General features: G+C 35.6%; 1 protein-coding gene across 1 annotated transcript in view; it reads right to left on the minus strand.

Moving 5' to 3' along the window:
• Positions 1 to 304: 304 nt before the first annotated feature.
• Positions 305 to 16,059, minus strand: part of LOC102498897 (cytoplasmic dynein 2 heavy chain 1) — a gene marked incomplete at its 3' end in the record, with an annotated part of 18,736 nt that continues 2,981 nt past the window's right edge. The window contains exons 2-11 of the mRNA XM_006150100.3: positions 14,264 to 14,434; positions 13,757 to 13,892; positions 11,518 to 11,636; positions 7,842 to 7,986; positions 6,694 to 6,926; positions 2,470 to 2,604; positions 2,250 to 2,363; positions 2,014 to 2,125; positions 1,595 to 1,719; positions 305 to 480 (exon numbers count right to left, since the gene is read on the minus strand). Coding sequence (XP_006150162.1) covers positions 305 to 480; positions 1,595 to 1,719; positions 2,014 to 2,125; positions 2,250 to 2,363; positions 2,470 to 2,604; positions 6,694 to 6,926; positions 7,842 to 7,986; positions 11,518 to 11,636; positions 13,757 to 13,892; positions 14,264 to 14,434 — 1,466 coding nt within the window. The remainder of the gene's footprint in view (positions 481 to 1,594; positions 1,720 to 2,013; positions 2,126 to 2,249; positions 2,364 to 2,469; positions 2,605 to 6,693; positions 6,927 to 7,841; positions 7,987 to 11,517; positions 11,637 to 13,756; positions 13,893 to 14,263; positions 14,435 to 16,059) is intronic.

A 16,059-nucleotide genomic window follows, 5' to 3' on the forward strand; every position in this document is an offset into this window, starting at 1 on the left:
ATATTTATGAACAAAGACAGAAAAACATACATAAATACTAACAGCAAAAAATCATGAGATTAAAAGCCTAATTCCAAAATGGAAATCTGCAGTTCCAAGTAATATACATGAGAGGCAAGCGGGAAGCAGTCAACTAACCATACCAACAAAGTTTCTAATCTTAATGTCTTAAAAGTTCATGATTAAAAACAAAATTAAAGGAGAAAGCAAATTTTGAGAAAGGAGAAAAATGATTAGTTCTACCTTGATACTTGATAAGTAACATATGGTTTTGGATCTTACAGGTTAGTATATTTATACTTACCACAAACCAGATCTGGAATCAGATAAGCCAGACTGAATATCCCTGGACCAGTCATCAAATTGTTCTTGTTCGTACAGTTTAAACTGATCTGAGAGATCTTCAGCACTTCGATGAAAAGACCGAAATCCTGACAAGTCAGATAAAAGAGCTTCTGCAATCTTGATTGTATCATCTACCTTAAAAAGTCAAATTATAAGAATATCATTATTTCATTTCTAATAAAATGAACATAAAATGGAAAATCCCTTTCTCTGATCTGTGATTCAGAAATTATTTTCCCTTTCATCTTTAAAGTTAAACAAAACATTTGCCAGAAAAAGTAAGATTAGTCCCTCTTTTGCTTCTGAATTACACAATTTCAGAATAGCACAACACAAGATGATAATCCATAGACGGCTTGACTGGAAGGGTAAAACAAGGCATCAGATCTCAACATTTAAGTCCCACAGATTTTCAAAGGAAACCCTCAGAACTTCAGCAATACTCTTACATATAATCAGTCATTTTGGCCCTTCCCTAACTGCTCTGGTTAATACCTCAAACAATAACTAAGCCATTTTTAAAGTCAATTACAAGAAACAAGTGCCTTTCCTCCACGGCTCTGCAAAGAATATTACAGCACCCAGAAAGATGGCTGGCAGAATCAGAAGAATAATCAGAAAATAAAACATCAAAAATATGAACTTCAATAAGTAGAAATGTCAAATAGGCTAATTTATTAATACCATAAATCCTTTTGCTCTTAATCACAGACCATAAAGAGTTAAAGTTTAATGATTAAATTAAATGCAATCACATACTAATTAGTAAATCTACAAAAGTCTTAGGTCATTTTAAAATTTTTAAGTCCGTACATTACTGTCACTGCCTTGGACAATGCCGTAATTACCTTTCACCTTCCCTTTAATTTCTTTTCAACCTAAAGTGATTTAGTTACATAAGCATACTTACTGACAGACTTTACAACAACTAAAAGATTACAATTATATTTTTTTTAATGCAGTGTAAAAGAAGCTTAGTTCTTGAATAGATTTTTAAAGACACTTGCCTGGAAAATCTACAATTTAGAAAGTTAAATGATTTGATGATTACCACTATACGAAGAATGAATTAGGGCCATTAGAACTTCTTCAGATTACCTTTTCAGGTTTCTATATTTTATGTGAAAATTAAATGGATATGTTAAGAAAATCAAAAAATATTTTCACTACAGTTCTAAAATGCCTTCATCATTTCTTAATTTAGTATGACTTGTAACTAATAATCTTCTATTTCTATTAAAACAAATACCTTCAATTCCAACTGGCGAACCCAAACTATATTATTGACAACTTCTGAAAGATTTTTGCCAGAAAGTGGCCCAGATGCATCACCAGGAATTCCTCGGCACCGATTTTCAAAGTCTGATCGAAAATCTATATAATTTAAATCAAAAGATCGATTTAGCAAAGATTTCCTAAATGCCTTTCACATACACATGCTATGTCAAATGTTGTGGACATGAGACTTGGTCCTTACCTTCAATAACTCACTTAAGAGACAGAGAGAAAACAACTTGTTAATTCAAAGAAAGAATCTATTATTTATAACAGAAAAATTTTCAGCAAAATTCAGAATCTGTAGTTTTATTCTTAAATAGTATTCAACAAAGAAAAATGTAATCTGCAAAAATATTTTCTCAAACACTGTAATCCCTGATAAACTTTTACCTTTTACTGAGTCCGTAAGTCTTGCCAGTAAAGTTTCTCTTTCTAACATCAATTCTTTACTTATAGTTGGGCGCTTCACCAACTCTTTATATTTCAGAAATGCTTGAAGAAGCTAATATAAAATAAATAGGTATATGTTCATCTCAATGGGCCAACTTGGGAAATATATATATATACATATATCTCCTAAAATAACTTAAAAGAAATACTAAAATTGATATAGTTCAATATTTTACCTGCTGTGGACTATCTTCAATTTCTGAAATATAATTTTTCAATTTTCCTGCTATTTTTTGTTCTGCAGGTGCAATAATTTTTTCATATTGAGATACAGCAGCTTTCCACAAAGGCTAAAAACATAAATAATAATTTAAGACTTTAGTAATTTAAAATCTGCCATAATAAAGAATAACACAAATAGAAAATTATATAGATTTAAATATATATATGTTAAACCTCTGTATATGGATTATACTGCACAGGATTCAGGCCAGTAAATGGTTCAAAGACACGAGCCAGGCATATGAGTTTCTCTTCACTGGCAGGTAAAAAATATAGAAGCTTCTCATGAATTGTTCTAACAGCCAAGACCTGAAACATAAAATATTAAAACAACAAAATTTACATAAATAAGAAGCTGCATAAATAGTCTTAAAACATAAAGATATCAGGGGCCGGCAAGTGGCATGGTGGTTAAGGGTGTTGGACTCCCACATGGCCGACCACAGTTCAAGTCTCAGACCTGGTGGCTTGCTTTCTCACTTCCTCTCTCGCTCTGATCAAACTGGAAAATAATAATAATAATAATAATAATAATAATAAATAAAGTTAAATAAAATTCTTTAAAAAAACATAAAGATATCAAATAAGAATTTCCTTTAACTATTTTCGCTGAAGGAATAATAAAACTCAAATTATATTCTGAGAATTATTACTCATTAATAATCATATTGATACTGAAAGACATAATGCATTATCACACTAATATCAACCATTGTGCTCAAATCTAGTGAAAATATATATCTAAATTTCCTCAAATTATGTTTAAAGCTCATTTAAATAAATTTTTAGTCTGCTCTTTCTATACTAAAAATTTCTGATTTTCATTATTCTGCATTAAAGTACTTCTAATAATGAAATGACATATTAACCACCCTAGTATCTATAATTTACAAATAGCTAGAAAACAAATATTGCATTTTGAACTTAAAATTTCTATCTACAAGCAAGAGGTAATCAAGGGGCCAGCAGGTGGCGTGGTAGTTAAGGGTGCGGGACCATGGCTGATGGCGGTTTAAGTCCTGGACCTGGCGGCTTGCTTTCTCTCTCTCTCTCACTCTCATTTTCACTTTGTCCCTCTTTGGTCAAATAAAATAAATAAAGTTATATAAGATAACTCTTTTAAAAAAGAGAGAGAGAGAGGTAATCAAAGGTTAAGCAGGACCCAGATGTGGTACACAGGCAATGCAGTTATCATTACATGAGAAGGGTCTTGGATTTGTGTCCCAGGACCTCCCTAAGCACACCAAGTGCACACATAAATGCCTGGATCTGGGCCAGCTGAGACACACAGGGTGTGGGTCATTGTGTAAAGACAACTGGAGTTACATGTCTCTCTGTCTTTGTCTCTCTCTCTTATGAAAAATAAATAAATTTCTTTAAAAACATTTAAAAGTTGACTGAAAACACTGTAACATTTCATTGTGTTGCAAATAGCAGTATTGGGGCCAGCAGATGTTGTAGAAGTTACATCACTTGACTCCCACACAGCCAATCACAGTTCAAGTCCCAGGGGCGGTGGCTAGAAACTCACACTGGGTGCATGTGCGTACATGCGCAAAATCCCCGGAGAGTGGTGGAGAAGGGACTGCAGTGTGGCCATCCCTGTAGGGGTGATTTCTCACCTTCTCTCTCACTGTCTCTCTCTCTTCAAAGATTTGCACATGTCCTAAGGCAAAAACCTCTTAAAAAAAAAAAAAAAGAAAGAAAGAAAGAAAATATATATCAGTAACAATAAATAATTTAATTTTTTTTGTCAAAACAAAAACTACATATTTAATAATTCTGTCTCAGGACAAGGCTTAAAAGCACTGATAACTTTGATAACTAATTAAAAGTGCTTCCCCTAACCAAATTGTTGTAAAATACCACTTTTCATCACCAATAAAAAAAAAAAAAAAAAAAAAAACAGGTCCTATGGGAAAATGGCTAATTCCAGGTTCACAATAAAAAAATGCACAAGATAGGCTGGGCTGGAACAATTTAGGGGACCTTAAAAATTATCAAGGAAATATTGGAGTCATGTCAAAATGACACCAAGGTCCACTTAGAGGTACTCACTGTCCAAAGGAATAATTTGTATATAATAGGCTAAAACATGTACAATATGAAACAACGTAAGTTCACAGTGACACTAACAAAAAACATCTATCTCATTGGTCACCTACGGAACTTACTATGACACTAAACTATTGTTAATTGTTCTAAAATGTGACAAATGGAAAGAAAGAAGCAATTGTCTACACTGTCATACCTATGCAAACTAAATTTCAGGATAACTAATAAGTTCAGGAGGAACATACATCCATATAGAAAAATCACTAATAAATTAAGAAAGAACAATAAAATAATAAAATTTTGCTATTTTGCAACCCTTTATGGTCATCAGTAGATGCTAAAATCATTATGAAAAAAATTATAGAGAATTACAATGGATGGATCAAGTTGATCAGACCTGAAGCCACAGATCAAACTTAACATCACTAAAAGTATAAAAACCAGATACTACATAGCTCCTGATATAATGTATAAAGTTATACAGCACCACTTATAAAGTCTTCTTAAAATAAAAAACAACTTAAGACTGTATAGCTAACTACTACTTAACAACAAAAATCATAGACTGAATCTTGCTAAACATTAGGATATATATAAAAAGACAAATCCTGAAGGTATAAAGTGCTACATGGCATGAAAAAGTAGAAAGAAACTTTTTATATTAAAACAGACTTATGAAGACATATCAACCAATTGTAATGTATAGATCCTATTTGAAATCTGATTCAAGTAAACCAACTATAGAACTTTTTTGAAAAAATTGAGACAAATGAATATTGGCTACATATAAAATTATATTAACAAATTATTGTCAGTTTATTGGGTGTGACAATGGTATTATGGTTATGATTCAAGAATGAAAGCTTTGAGCCAGCCAGGTAGCATAGTGGTTAACGTAGTGGGATCCTACATGGTCAAAAGCATCATTTGAGTCTGGGACCTGGCACGTGTACATGCATGTGTGCCCAAAATCTTGAGAGGAGAGTGGAGGAGAACAGATTACAGCATCATCATCCCCCAGAGGGTGCTTTCTCACTTTCTCTCTCTCCTTGTCTCTCCAGCCAGCACACATGCCCTATACCAAACTAAAATATGAGTAAAAGCTTCAAAAATACTCCAGCCAAATAAAAATAAAGGAGACAAAAATGAGAAAAGAACTGAATGTCAATGATTGTTGAAACTGAGTGACAGATAAATGGACATTCACTATACTATTTTACTTTTCTGTATGTTTTGAAATATGCCATAACAAAAAAAAAATTATTAAAAAGGGGGGAAGGAGGCCAGCAGGTGACATTTTGGCTAAGACACTAGATCCCGCATGGCCAACAGCACTATTAGAGTTCTGGACCCAGCAGCTTGAGAATTACATTAGGCACATGCATGTAAGCCTAAAATCCTGAGAGGAGAATGGAAGAGAAGGGATTGCGACATGGCCAACCCCCCCTGAAAAGGGGTGGTTTTCACTTTTCTTCTCTGTCATTCTCTGGTGAGTGCACAAGCCCTAAATAATAAAAAGAAAGGAAAAAAAATGAACAAAGAACTCCCCTAGGCAAGAGAGTAATCAGCTTTATAGGGAACCAGCAGTTAGCGTAATGGCTATGTCACTGGACTCCCACGTAGTCGACCGCGGTTCATGTCTTGGACCCAGTAGCTTAAAACTCACGCCAGGCGCATGTGCGTGCGTGCCCAAGATCCCGAGGAGAATGGAGGAGAAGGGATTGCAGCATGACCATCCCCCCTGGGGGGGATTTCTCGCTTTCTGTCTCTCTGTCTCTGTCTGTCTGGTGAGTGCATGCGCCCTATAGCAAAAACCTCTCCAAAAAAAAAAAAAAAACAAATCAGCTTTATAATCTCCAGTTAATCTCATTCTGATAGCCCGTTCAAGTAAAATATTTAAGTGCTATACCAAAACTTTTTAACTTACATGAATTGAACAGCTATTTCAAATATTTCTACTGAGCATCCACGAAAAACCTGTCCATCCTTAAAAACAATTTCAAGAGCCAAAAGAATGTCTGAGAACGTCCATACACAGACAAGTGGGTGGATTATCTTTTTTATAACAAAGAACAAAACAGAAGTTGACAACTATCAACTTGACTAGTCATTAACCGAAGAAAAAGAAAGGAGGAGGAAACCAGTACCTAGGTGTCCGCCATGCAGCTGGAACCACACTAAATGACTGTCATAAATAATTTCACATGAACTTTAACTCCTAGTGTCTCCCAAAACTATCAATAATTTCTATCAGATGTAGAGTACTTGGTAAGCATAAAATACATTCATAAACAAGGGAAAAACTACACTTAAAGACAAAGATAGAGATCATCCAACTGATACCTCTTCAAGGCGTTTGCCGAGTTTATCAAGTGTTTCTGGGAAATATTTTTCGTTTTTCCATGGATGAGGAACATAGCGCTGCCACACTTGCCCTGTTAGATGATTACAGATTATCACCCACTGTTCACATATTGAAATACCAGCTTTCAAATTTTCTTTCACAAGGTAGTAAGGATCTTCCCATAGGTTCAAAGTTCCCAACTTCTTCTGAACAAATCTTCCAAATGAACCACCTAATAAAACATGAAGCAAAGATTTTAATAGAAATTCATGTATTTTTACAGAATAAGTATAAAATACATGCTTATGACAAAATTAAGATAACATACTAAGGATCTATGAAATGCCACATGTACACCCTTCGACTAGCACTGTCAATAACAATTATTTTGTTAAAGTACATGTACACATTAGTTTGCATTTTTGCATTTTTCAATAATTATATATACCTTTCAAGTGTAGAAACATATAGACAAGTTTTTCAGTGCTACAGGCATAATGTATAAATGTAGCATTATGAAAACAATTCCCAATTGCTATTTGTTTCTACTCAGGTTATCAACATGCTACTATAACTACCCTTCTATATACTACTTTACACACTTATCCAATATGTCCTTAGGATAATAACAAGAAGAGTATTTTCTAGATCAAACATTTTAATACAGACAAATAAGCAAATATATTTAAAATAATTTTTCAGTTCATTTTAAAAAGAAGTTTAAGAGGCCGGCAGGTGGCATGGTGGTTAAGTGCACTGGATGGCCAACCGCGGGTCTAATCCTGGACCTGGTGGCTTGCTTTCTCATTTTGCCTCTTTCTCTTTCATTGTATCTCTCTCTGTTAAAACTGAAATAAATAAAGTTAAAATAATTCTTAGAAAAAATAAGTTTAAATTAATACATGCATAAACACTATAAGTCCATGTAAATTTAGTACTATTAATGGTGAAAGAATCTGACAAGATTTAAATTAGCTAACTATATGTATACAAATACCTACTCAAGAAATTTTATGTGATTTCCTTTAAGAGTTACTTTTAGTAGAAATTAGGACATTAAGGAGCATTTTCGGTAAGGGACTAAATCAAAAAAAAAAAAAAAAAAAGAAAAGAAAGAAATTCCAAAAGCCTATTTCTTTACTAGTACCTATAATATCTAAGAGATGCAGCATTCGTGCCTCAGGGTAATGATCATGTTCTGTTTGTCTCCACACGTCATCTACAACATCCCGAGTAGTCTCCACCAAGTCCACGACTTCCAGTAAGGACAGACTGTCCAAGTTATAAAACTCCTACAAACAAAATGCATTAATTTTTAAACAAAATCATATTTATACCATGGTTAATATAATATTCCCAGGCTTTTTCAGATGTACAACTTTACTATTTGCCATGTTTTTTAAACTCCCTTTTTTTCTTTACCAGATGATAATTACTTTTCATGTCAATACCCAAAATTACTCTATAAACACATACTTCATGAAAGTCAGAAGCCAAGCCAGCCCCAGCACAGTGGTTAAGCACTGTCCATCAGCAGCCAGATGCTACATGATCAACTGCAATCTGAACACAAGCTCTGGCAGCTTAAAAAAAATGCCAAATTCCTGATGAGAAGGAGAAATGGAAAAAAGATATAACAATATGACCACACCCCGCTGGGGAGGAGAGTCCTTTCTCTCTCACCATCTTTTCCTCTCTCCAGTAAGCGCGCATATCCTCTGACAACAATAAAGAATTGTAAAAAGTCCATTCGTGGGACTAGCAGATGGCATAATGGTTATGTTACTGGACTCCCATGTAGTAGATTGCAGTTTGAGTCCTGGATCCAGTGGCTTAAACTCATGCCGGGTGTGTGTGCATGCATGTCCAAGATCCAGAGAGAAGAATGGAGAAGGGACTGTGGTGTGGCCATCTTCCCTGGGGGGGATGATTTCTCCCTTTCTGTCTCTCTGTCTCTCTCTGTCTTTCTGGCACGTGCACGTGCCCTATAGCAATAAACCTCTCCAAAAAAGACGGGCCCTAAAGAAAAAAACCCCCCCAAAAAAAAAAAAAAAAAAAAAAAAAGTCTATTCGTTTATTTACTCACTTGGCCTAACTTTTTTTATTTGAATTCATTTCTTTTATTTACCAACAGTTTACCTTAACTGCACATGTAAACTATGCATTGTAGCTCACATGGTTTATTCATTTTGTTGTATAATATTAAGGTTAAAAATAGTACAACTCTAGTATAAGGGTTATCATTTTATATTTCATCATAGATAAAAAATAAATATTTAATGAGTCAGGGAGTAGCTCAACAGCAATACAACTGGACTCAATGGCAAGGTCCCTGGTTCATATCCTGGGGATTCTCTCTACCTGCAAGGTGTCTGCATGTGCCTATGATGTGAGCTGGCTGAAGCTGGAGATGGACTGTAGTATGAAGACTCTGTTGAGCTCATACAGAGAATGTTGGGCCCACCCTCTCTGTGGCTCTCTGTCATAAAACAAAAAAAAAATAATCTTTTTAAAAGAGCTTTAAAAGGTTCAACAGGTTGAGTAGTGGTTAAGGCAGTGGATTCCCACATGGTCAACCACAGTTCAAGTCTCAGACATAGTGGCTTGAAAATCACACCACACACATGTACATTAGTGCCCAAAAACCAAGGAGGAGATTAGAGGAAAAGGGACTATAGTGTGGGGCCATCACCATTAAGGGGGCGATTTCTTACTTTTCTTCTCTCTCTCTCTCTCTCCATGTCTCTCCAGAAAATGCATGTGCCCTACAGTCAAAACTTAAAAAAAAAAAAACTTAAAGCCACTCCAAACACTTCATTAAAATAATATGATTGAATTAACAATGAAAGCATGTAGAAAATTACTCTTTCTCCATCATTTTATATATATATATATGTGTGTGTAAATATACGTAAGTATATATATGAGTGTGTGTGTATATACATACATATATATGATAGTTATGAACAGATTTATATGGAGATGTATAATATATATATATATATCCCCGAATATCTATCTGAGATTAGAGCATGCATGAGAGAGAGTGAGAAAGAAGCATCTTTCACAGGGCATGGTCATCTCTCAGCCCCCTTTCTCCAGTCCTCCAGCGTGTCAGCATTCTGGACACAGGCAGACACACCTAATATTTCCAGGCCAACCAGGCCAGGGACTCAAACTGTGGTTGGCACCTGTCTTCTATAGTCTAATATACTACCAACTACAACTATGTCACAGAGGCTAAGCCAAAAATTACTGCATTTTTCGACTTTTCTAATCATACTTAAAATGGTCATGTATTTCATCTCTGTGTAGATACATCAAGAATACATCAACCAGGAACCAGAAGTTAGCGTAATGGTTATGTCGCTGGACTCCCACATAGTCAACCGCGGTTCGCGTCCCGGACCCGGTGGCTTAAAACTCACGTCAGGCACATGTGCATGCGTGCCCAAGATCCCGAGAGGAGAATAGAGGAGAAGGGATTGCGGCATGGCCATCCCCCCTGGGGGGTGATTTCTCGCTTTCTGTCTCTCTGTCTCTCTCTGTCTGTCTGGCGAGTGCACACGCCCTATAGCAAAAATATCTCCAAAAAATAAAAAAGAAAAAAGAATACATCAACCAAGCATTAAATTCTAAGATTTTCATATTTCAGATATCAAAATGCTAATTTAAATAAAGTGAACATTCTTTCAAAAGAACATATTACCTGAACACAGATGAACTTATGTTAGAACCTTAGAGTTTTGTTTTTATTATGTACTTGCAGAAAAGGAATTTTGTTTTTGAGAAAAATATTCACTAGAGATTAGAATTTAATTTTTTTTAATTTCTTAATGTCTAAGTTGTATTCATTTTAAATACAGATCTTAAGTATATTTTGCTACATATGAAAGATGTATTTTGCTCACAATCATTATACAGATTTTCTTGAGAGAAAAATGTTTGCTATAGGGTGCATGCACTCACTAGAGAGACAGAAACAGGGACAGAAAATGATAAATCATCCCTTGAGGAGATGACCACACAGCAATCCCTTGTCCTCCAGTCTCCTCTTGGGTTTTTGGGCATGCACACACATACACACCCAACATGAATTTTAAGCCGTCAGGTCAGGGACTCAAACCACAGTTGACAATGTGGGAATCCAATGATGTAATCATTATGTCATCTGCTAGTTCCCATTAAATAGATTTTTAAACAGAAGAGGTCTAGCATATAGGATGTGGTTAAGGTGATTAGATCCCACATGGTCAGCTGCACAGTTCAAATCCCAAACCTGGCAGTTTGAGAAACACACCAGGCATGTGTACGTTCATGTCTGAAATCCCAACAGAAGAGAGAGAATGCAGAAGGAATTGGTGCGTGACTCTTCCCCATGAGGCAGGGGTGAGGGGTAATCATCATTTTCTTTCTCTCTCTTTCTTCCTGTCTCTGTCTCTCTTCTCCAGTGAGCACATGTACCCTCTGGCATTACCATTTTTTTAAAAGGAAAATATAGTGAAAATTAAATTCTAAAGCACTTTTTGTTTGAAGAGATGTTTTCTATAGGGCATGTAAGCTCACCAGAGAGACAGAGACTGAAAGCCAGAAATCATCCCCTAGGGGAATGGCCACACCACAATCCCTTCTCCTCCATTCTTCCCTAGGGATTTTGGGCACCTAAGCATATACACCCGTATGAGTTTCAAGTCTCCAGGTCTGGGACTCAATTGGTGGTTGGCCATGTGGGAGTCCAGCAGTGTAACCATTATGCCATCTGTTTATCCCCCTTTAGCACTGTTAAAAGAAGGCTGATATATAACTATGTACAAATCACATACTCTTGCTATTCTTTCAAATAATTCTTTAAAACAACTGGCTCTTTCTCTACTAATCTGCTTATTTCCACGATGAGCTTGTTCTATCCAAAACTGGAACTCATCACTTGGTGTAAGAATACCTGTTAAAAATGAAGACAGAAAAAAAAATTATTATCAATGGAAAATGAAAAGCCAAAAAGATACCTACCAGAAAGATAGCCAGTTCATTTACTATTCTGTTATGTCTATAAACTCACATATATCCTATACTATTAAAGATATATAGAAAATTAGTTTTGCAACTTCTATCAACAGCAATTTTTTTTGTTAAATCCACTAGAAACACTATTTATTGCACATTTATACTTCACATCAAGTTTTTTATTCAGTGTTACTTTTGTAAACCATTTATACCTACACAGTCATTTCTGTATCAGGTATTATAATTTAATTAATAAATGTTATAAATTTAGAAGATATAAATAGGCATGGTGGTGCCCACCCTATGGTAAACATATAAACAAATTAAAACAGTTTAATTTTTAAATTTGCTTGTAAATATCCCAATAACATGCACAATCTCTAGTTGCCTAAACACATGCTGAAATACACACACGATTCTCTGAGTCTATAAGCTTCCAAAAACCTAGTTTATTACTTAAGCAAAACAGAGGATCATATCTCCAATGTTCTAAAATAACTATTTATATAAATCATACACTTTACATTGATTAAATGAATGGTAATTTACCTATAACCACAATAAAATTATAATTAGCTTCAGATAAAATACATCTTAAAATAGGGGGCCGGCAGGTGGCATGATGGTTAAGGGCACTGGACTCCTAGATGGCCGACTGCGGTTTGAGTCTCGGACCTGGTAGCTTGCTTTCTCACTTTCTCTCTCTCTCTCTCTCTCACACTCTATCCCTCTCTGATCAAATTTAAAGAAATAAACAAACAGGCACCGAACTCCCACATGGCCAACTATGGCTAGAGCCCCAGACCCAGCAACTTAAAAAATCACACTGGGCATGTATGTATATGTGCCCAGAATCCCAGGAGGAGAATGGAGAAGGGATTGTGGTGTGGCCATCCTCCCTGGGGAGTGATTTCTAACTTTCCCTTTCTGTGTTTCTCTCCAATGAGTGCACTATGGCAAAAACCTTACAAAAACAAAAACAAAACAGATTAGAGGGCCACCACTATAGGTGTTCGGGATGCTGGACTCCCACATGGCCAAGTGAAGTTCAAGTATCAGGCCTGGTGGCCTGAAAATCATGCCAGGCACGTGTGCATGTTGCTACAATCCTGAGAGAATGAAGAAGAAGGGATTGTGGTGTGCCCAGCAACTTCAAAATCATGCCAGGCACATATGTTGTGTGCCCAGAATCCCAGGAGGAGAAGGGTTTGCAGCATGGCCATACCCTTCGGAGACGATTTCTCACTTTCCCTTTCTCTGTCTCTCTGTCTCTCTCTCTAGCAAGCACACGTGCTGTATGGCCAAAAAAAAGAAAAAAAAGAAAGAAAAGAAAAGAAAAAAACCTTTATAAAAAAGATTATGCTTTCCAGGCCAGCCAGGGGCATGGTGGTTATGACAGTTGGATCCCACATGGCTGACTGAGCAATTCAAATATCAGACCCACCGGCTTGAAAAACATACTGGGCACATGTGCATGTGTAAAATATGGAAAAGATAATGGAGAGAAGAAAAGAGTGTGGCATGGCCATCCTCCCCCCAAGGGTAGTGTTTTCTCACTCTCTCCCTCTCCATTGATGCACGTGCCCTATAGCAAAAATAAGAGGAACCAAACAAAAAAAAATATTACACTTGCTTCTTCTCCAAATTCACATAAATTTATTCCTTTAAAAAAAGGTAACTCAGCCTCTTTGGCGAGGGCAGTAGCATATCAATCTGCAGTGCTGGAAGCCACATGGTTAACCATGGGTTAGAATTCTGAGTCAACATGAAACAGTCCAGGTAAATGTACAGCTATGATCCAACTAGCAGGAGGACTCGAGACAGGATCAAAAAGGCCCTATCAAGGATGCCTGTCTCTGTCTTTGCCATGTACATAATTCACTTATTTGGTGCTTGCTCTCTCATGAAAAAAATAAACTTAAAAATAAAGAGATAAATAAAATTTATGCTCACAGAAGTTCCAAAACCATAGAAATACATCTGTGAAAAAATATGTTTATTTCTTAATGTATTAATAAAACATTCAGTGCATTCTTTGGTTAAGTTATGGTGATATACCTCGTGTATCATCTTCTTTATATTTCAATTTTGATAGATTAGTGTCTGATCTTCGTAGAACTATACCTAACCCAGCTTCTAGTTCACTCAAAAGATTCTGAAGTTTGGGATCAAAGTTTCTGCTCCATTCCTGATCCTAAATGAAAACAGACATATTGGCTTCTTAAAACACTGCCTACAAAACTTAAGGTTAACTACCATGATTTTATTTAAAGCCTACCAATACTTCCATTTCTTAAGGGGGGATAAGAAGCCCTCTCAACAGTTAAAACTTTATAAAGATCATTGACTATACAAAGATAACAGCTGATGTTGATTACATTTTATATCTTTCTCCAATTTCACTGTTTGTCAAAAAAGCTTACTTTAAGATAAAAGGCTACAATATTTTAATTTAAAAATGAAAATACTAATGCCATTAACAGTAAATAATAAATATTTATATTTATAAAAACATTTATCCAAATAACTAGCCTTTTTAAATGACAATATTGCTAATTTACTCACCTTTAATAGCACTGGTGCAAATACTTGCCTCACAGCTTGGTAAAGGGAATTAATAGGTGACTCTACCATGGATGAGACAAGGATGTTATTATGCAGATTCTCATCAGTAATTACTTCAGGTCTCAGCTTGAAAAACACCAACACTTTATCTTTTGTGTCACCAAAATCAATCTAAAGTGATAGACAAATGATTTTAATGTTATCGTCATAAAATCTAATATTTGGAAAAAATGCTTCTCTAAAATATTCTATCACTGTAATTATATTCCTTGAAAAAAGTAATTGATTTAGATATACTAAAACCACTCTATCTCTACTCCTTCAGAATATCTGGCTTTAGGGCCAGCCTATAGCCTAATGGTTAAGGGAGCTGAATCCCACAAGGCTGGTGGCAAATCCCAGCCCCACTGGCTTGAATAATATGCCAGGCCTGTGTGCGTACATGTCCACAATTCCAACAGAATGGAGGAATGGAAGAGAAGAGATCATGGTGTGACCACATTCCATTACGAGATGCTTTCTCTCTCTCTGGAGAGGACATGTGTCCTCTAACAACTCAAAAAAGGAGAAAAGAAAAAAAGGAGTATCTGGTTTGAAAAACACATCCATATTTACAGGAATACGTACATAAGGGATTATATCATAAGTGATTTAGAAACATAAAACACCATATCCTGCTGACAAACACAGCTAAACATCTCAATCCACAGAGTCAGTAGTACCACAGATCAAAGCTATATGCTTCAGGTACATGATGAGAAGTAGTATACTTCCCGCCTATCCCAAAGTCTGTAACAACGATGTTCATTTCTCTCATACCTGGAAAAAGCACTTAGTTTAGAAAGACACTTTATAAATTATATATACATTCAAAACCAACAAAATAAACTTAAGTTGCCTATCTTCTAAAATTATCTTTAACCAAAAATTTTTCCTTAAAGTGTTTGAGCATTAAAGTTTATTATCACACAGGTAGACTATTTAAAATTGGAACCAGATGAACTTATCTGGAATTCACTAAATCTTGTTTAAAATAGGTCGGTTCATAGTAATTAGTTCATTAACTGAAAAGTATACTGAATAGTATTCAAAAAGTATACTGAATAATATTCAAAAAAAGTTTCTGTGTAATATGCACACTTCAAAGATATTATTGCTTCTTTTTCCAGGAAGAGAAGTCTATGTATTAAAAAAGATTCCTAAGTTACTGCTGTGCATGAAGAACACCTTATAAACGAGTGAGTTACACATGCTACTTTCCTTTTAGTCTAATCATTACATTTTTTAAGCCACTGGAAAGAAGCTGACAGTTTATTCTGTACTGCCGCATTTCTCAAACTCTCAAAATATTTCATGACACATGAAAATTATATGAAAAAAGTATCAATGCCCATAAATAAAATTTTATTACACACAGCTATACTCACTCATTTAAATGGGTGCTTTTACACTATAATGGCTGAGTGGTAGTTATGAGGAAGACCTTACAGTCTACAAAGCTTAAAATGTTATCTGGCCCGTTATTGAAAAAGTTAGCCTAGACCTGTCCTAAAGCTTAAATCAGATCACATCTTCCTCTTTTGCTTAAGATTACCAATGACGGGACCAGCAGTTGGTGTAATGGCTATGTCTCTGGATTCCCACGTAGTCAACCACGGTCCGAGTACCAGACCCAGTGGCTTAAAAAACTCGCAGCAGGTGCATGTGTGTGCATGCCCAATATCCTGAGAGGAGAATAGAGAAGGGATTGCAGAGTGGCCATCCCCCCCCCGGGGGGGGGGGGGGGTTTTCTCGTT

Source organism: Tupaia chinensis, unplaced genomic scaffold, assembly GCF_000334495.1.
Source record: "Tupaia chinensis unplaced genomic scaffold, TupChi_1.0 Scaffold000276_2, whole genome shotgun sequence".
Classification (NCBI taxonomy): Eukaryota; Metazoa; Chordata; class Mammalia; order Scandentia; family Tupaiidae; genus Tupaia; species Tupaia belangeri.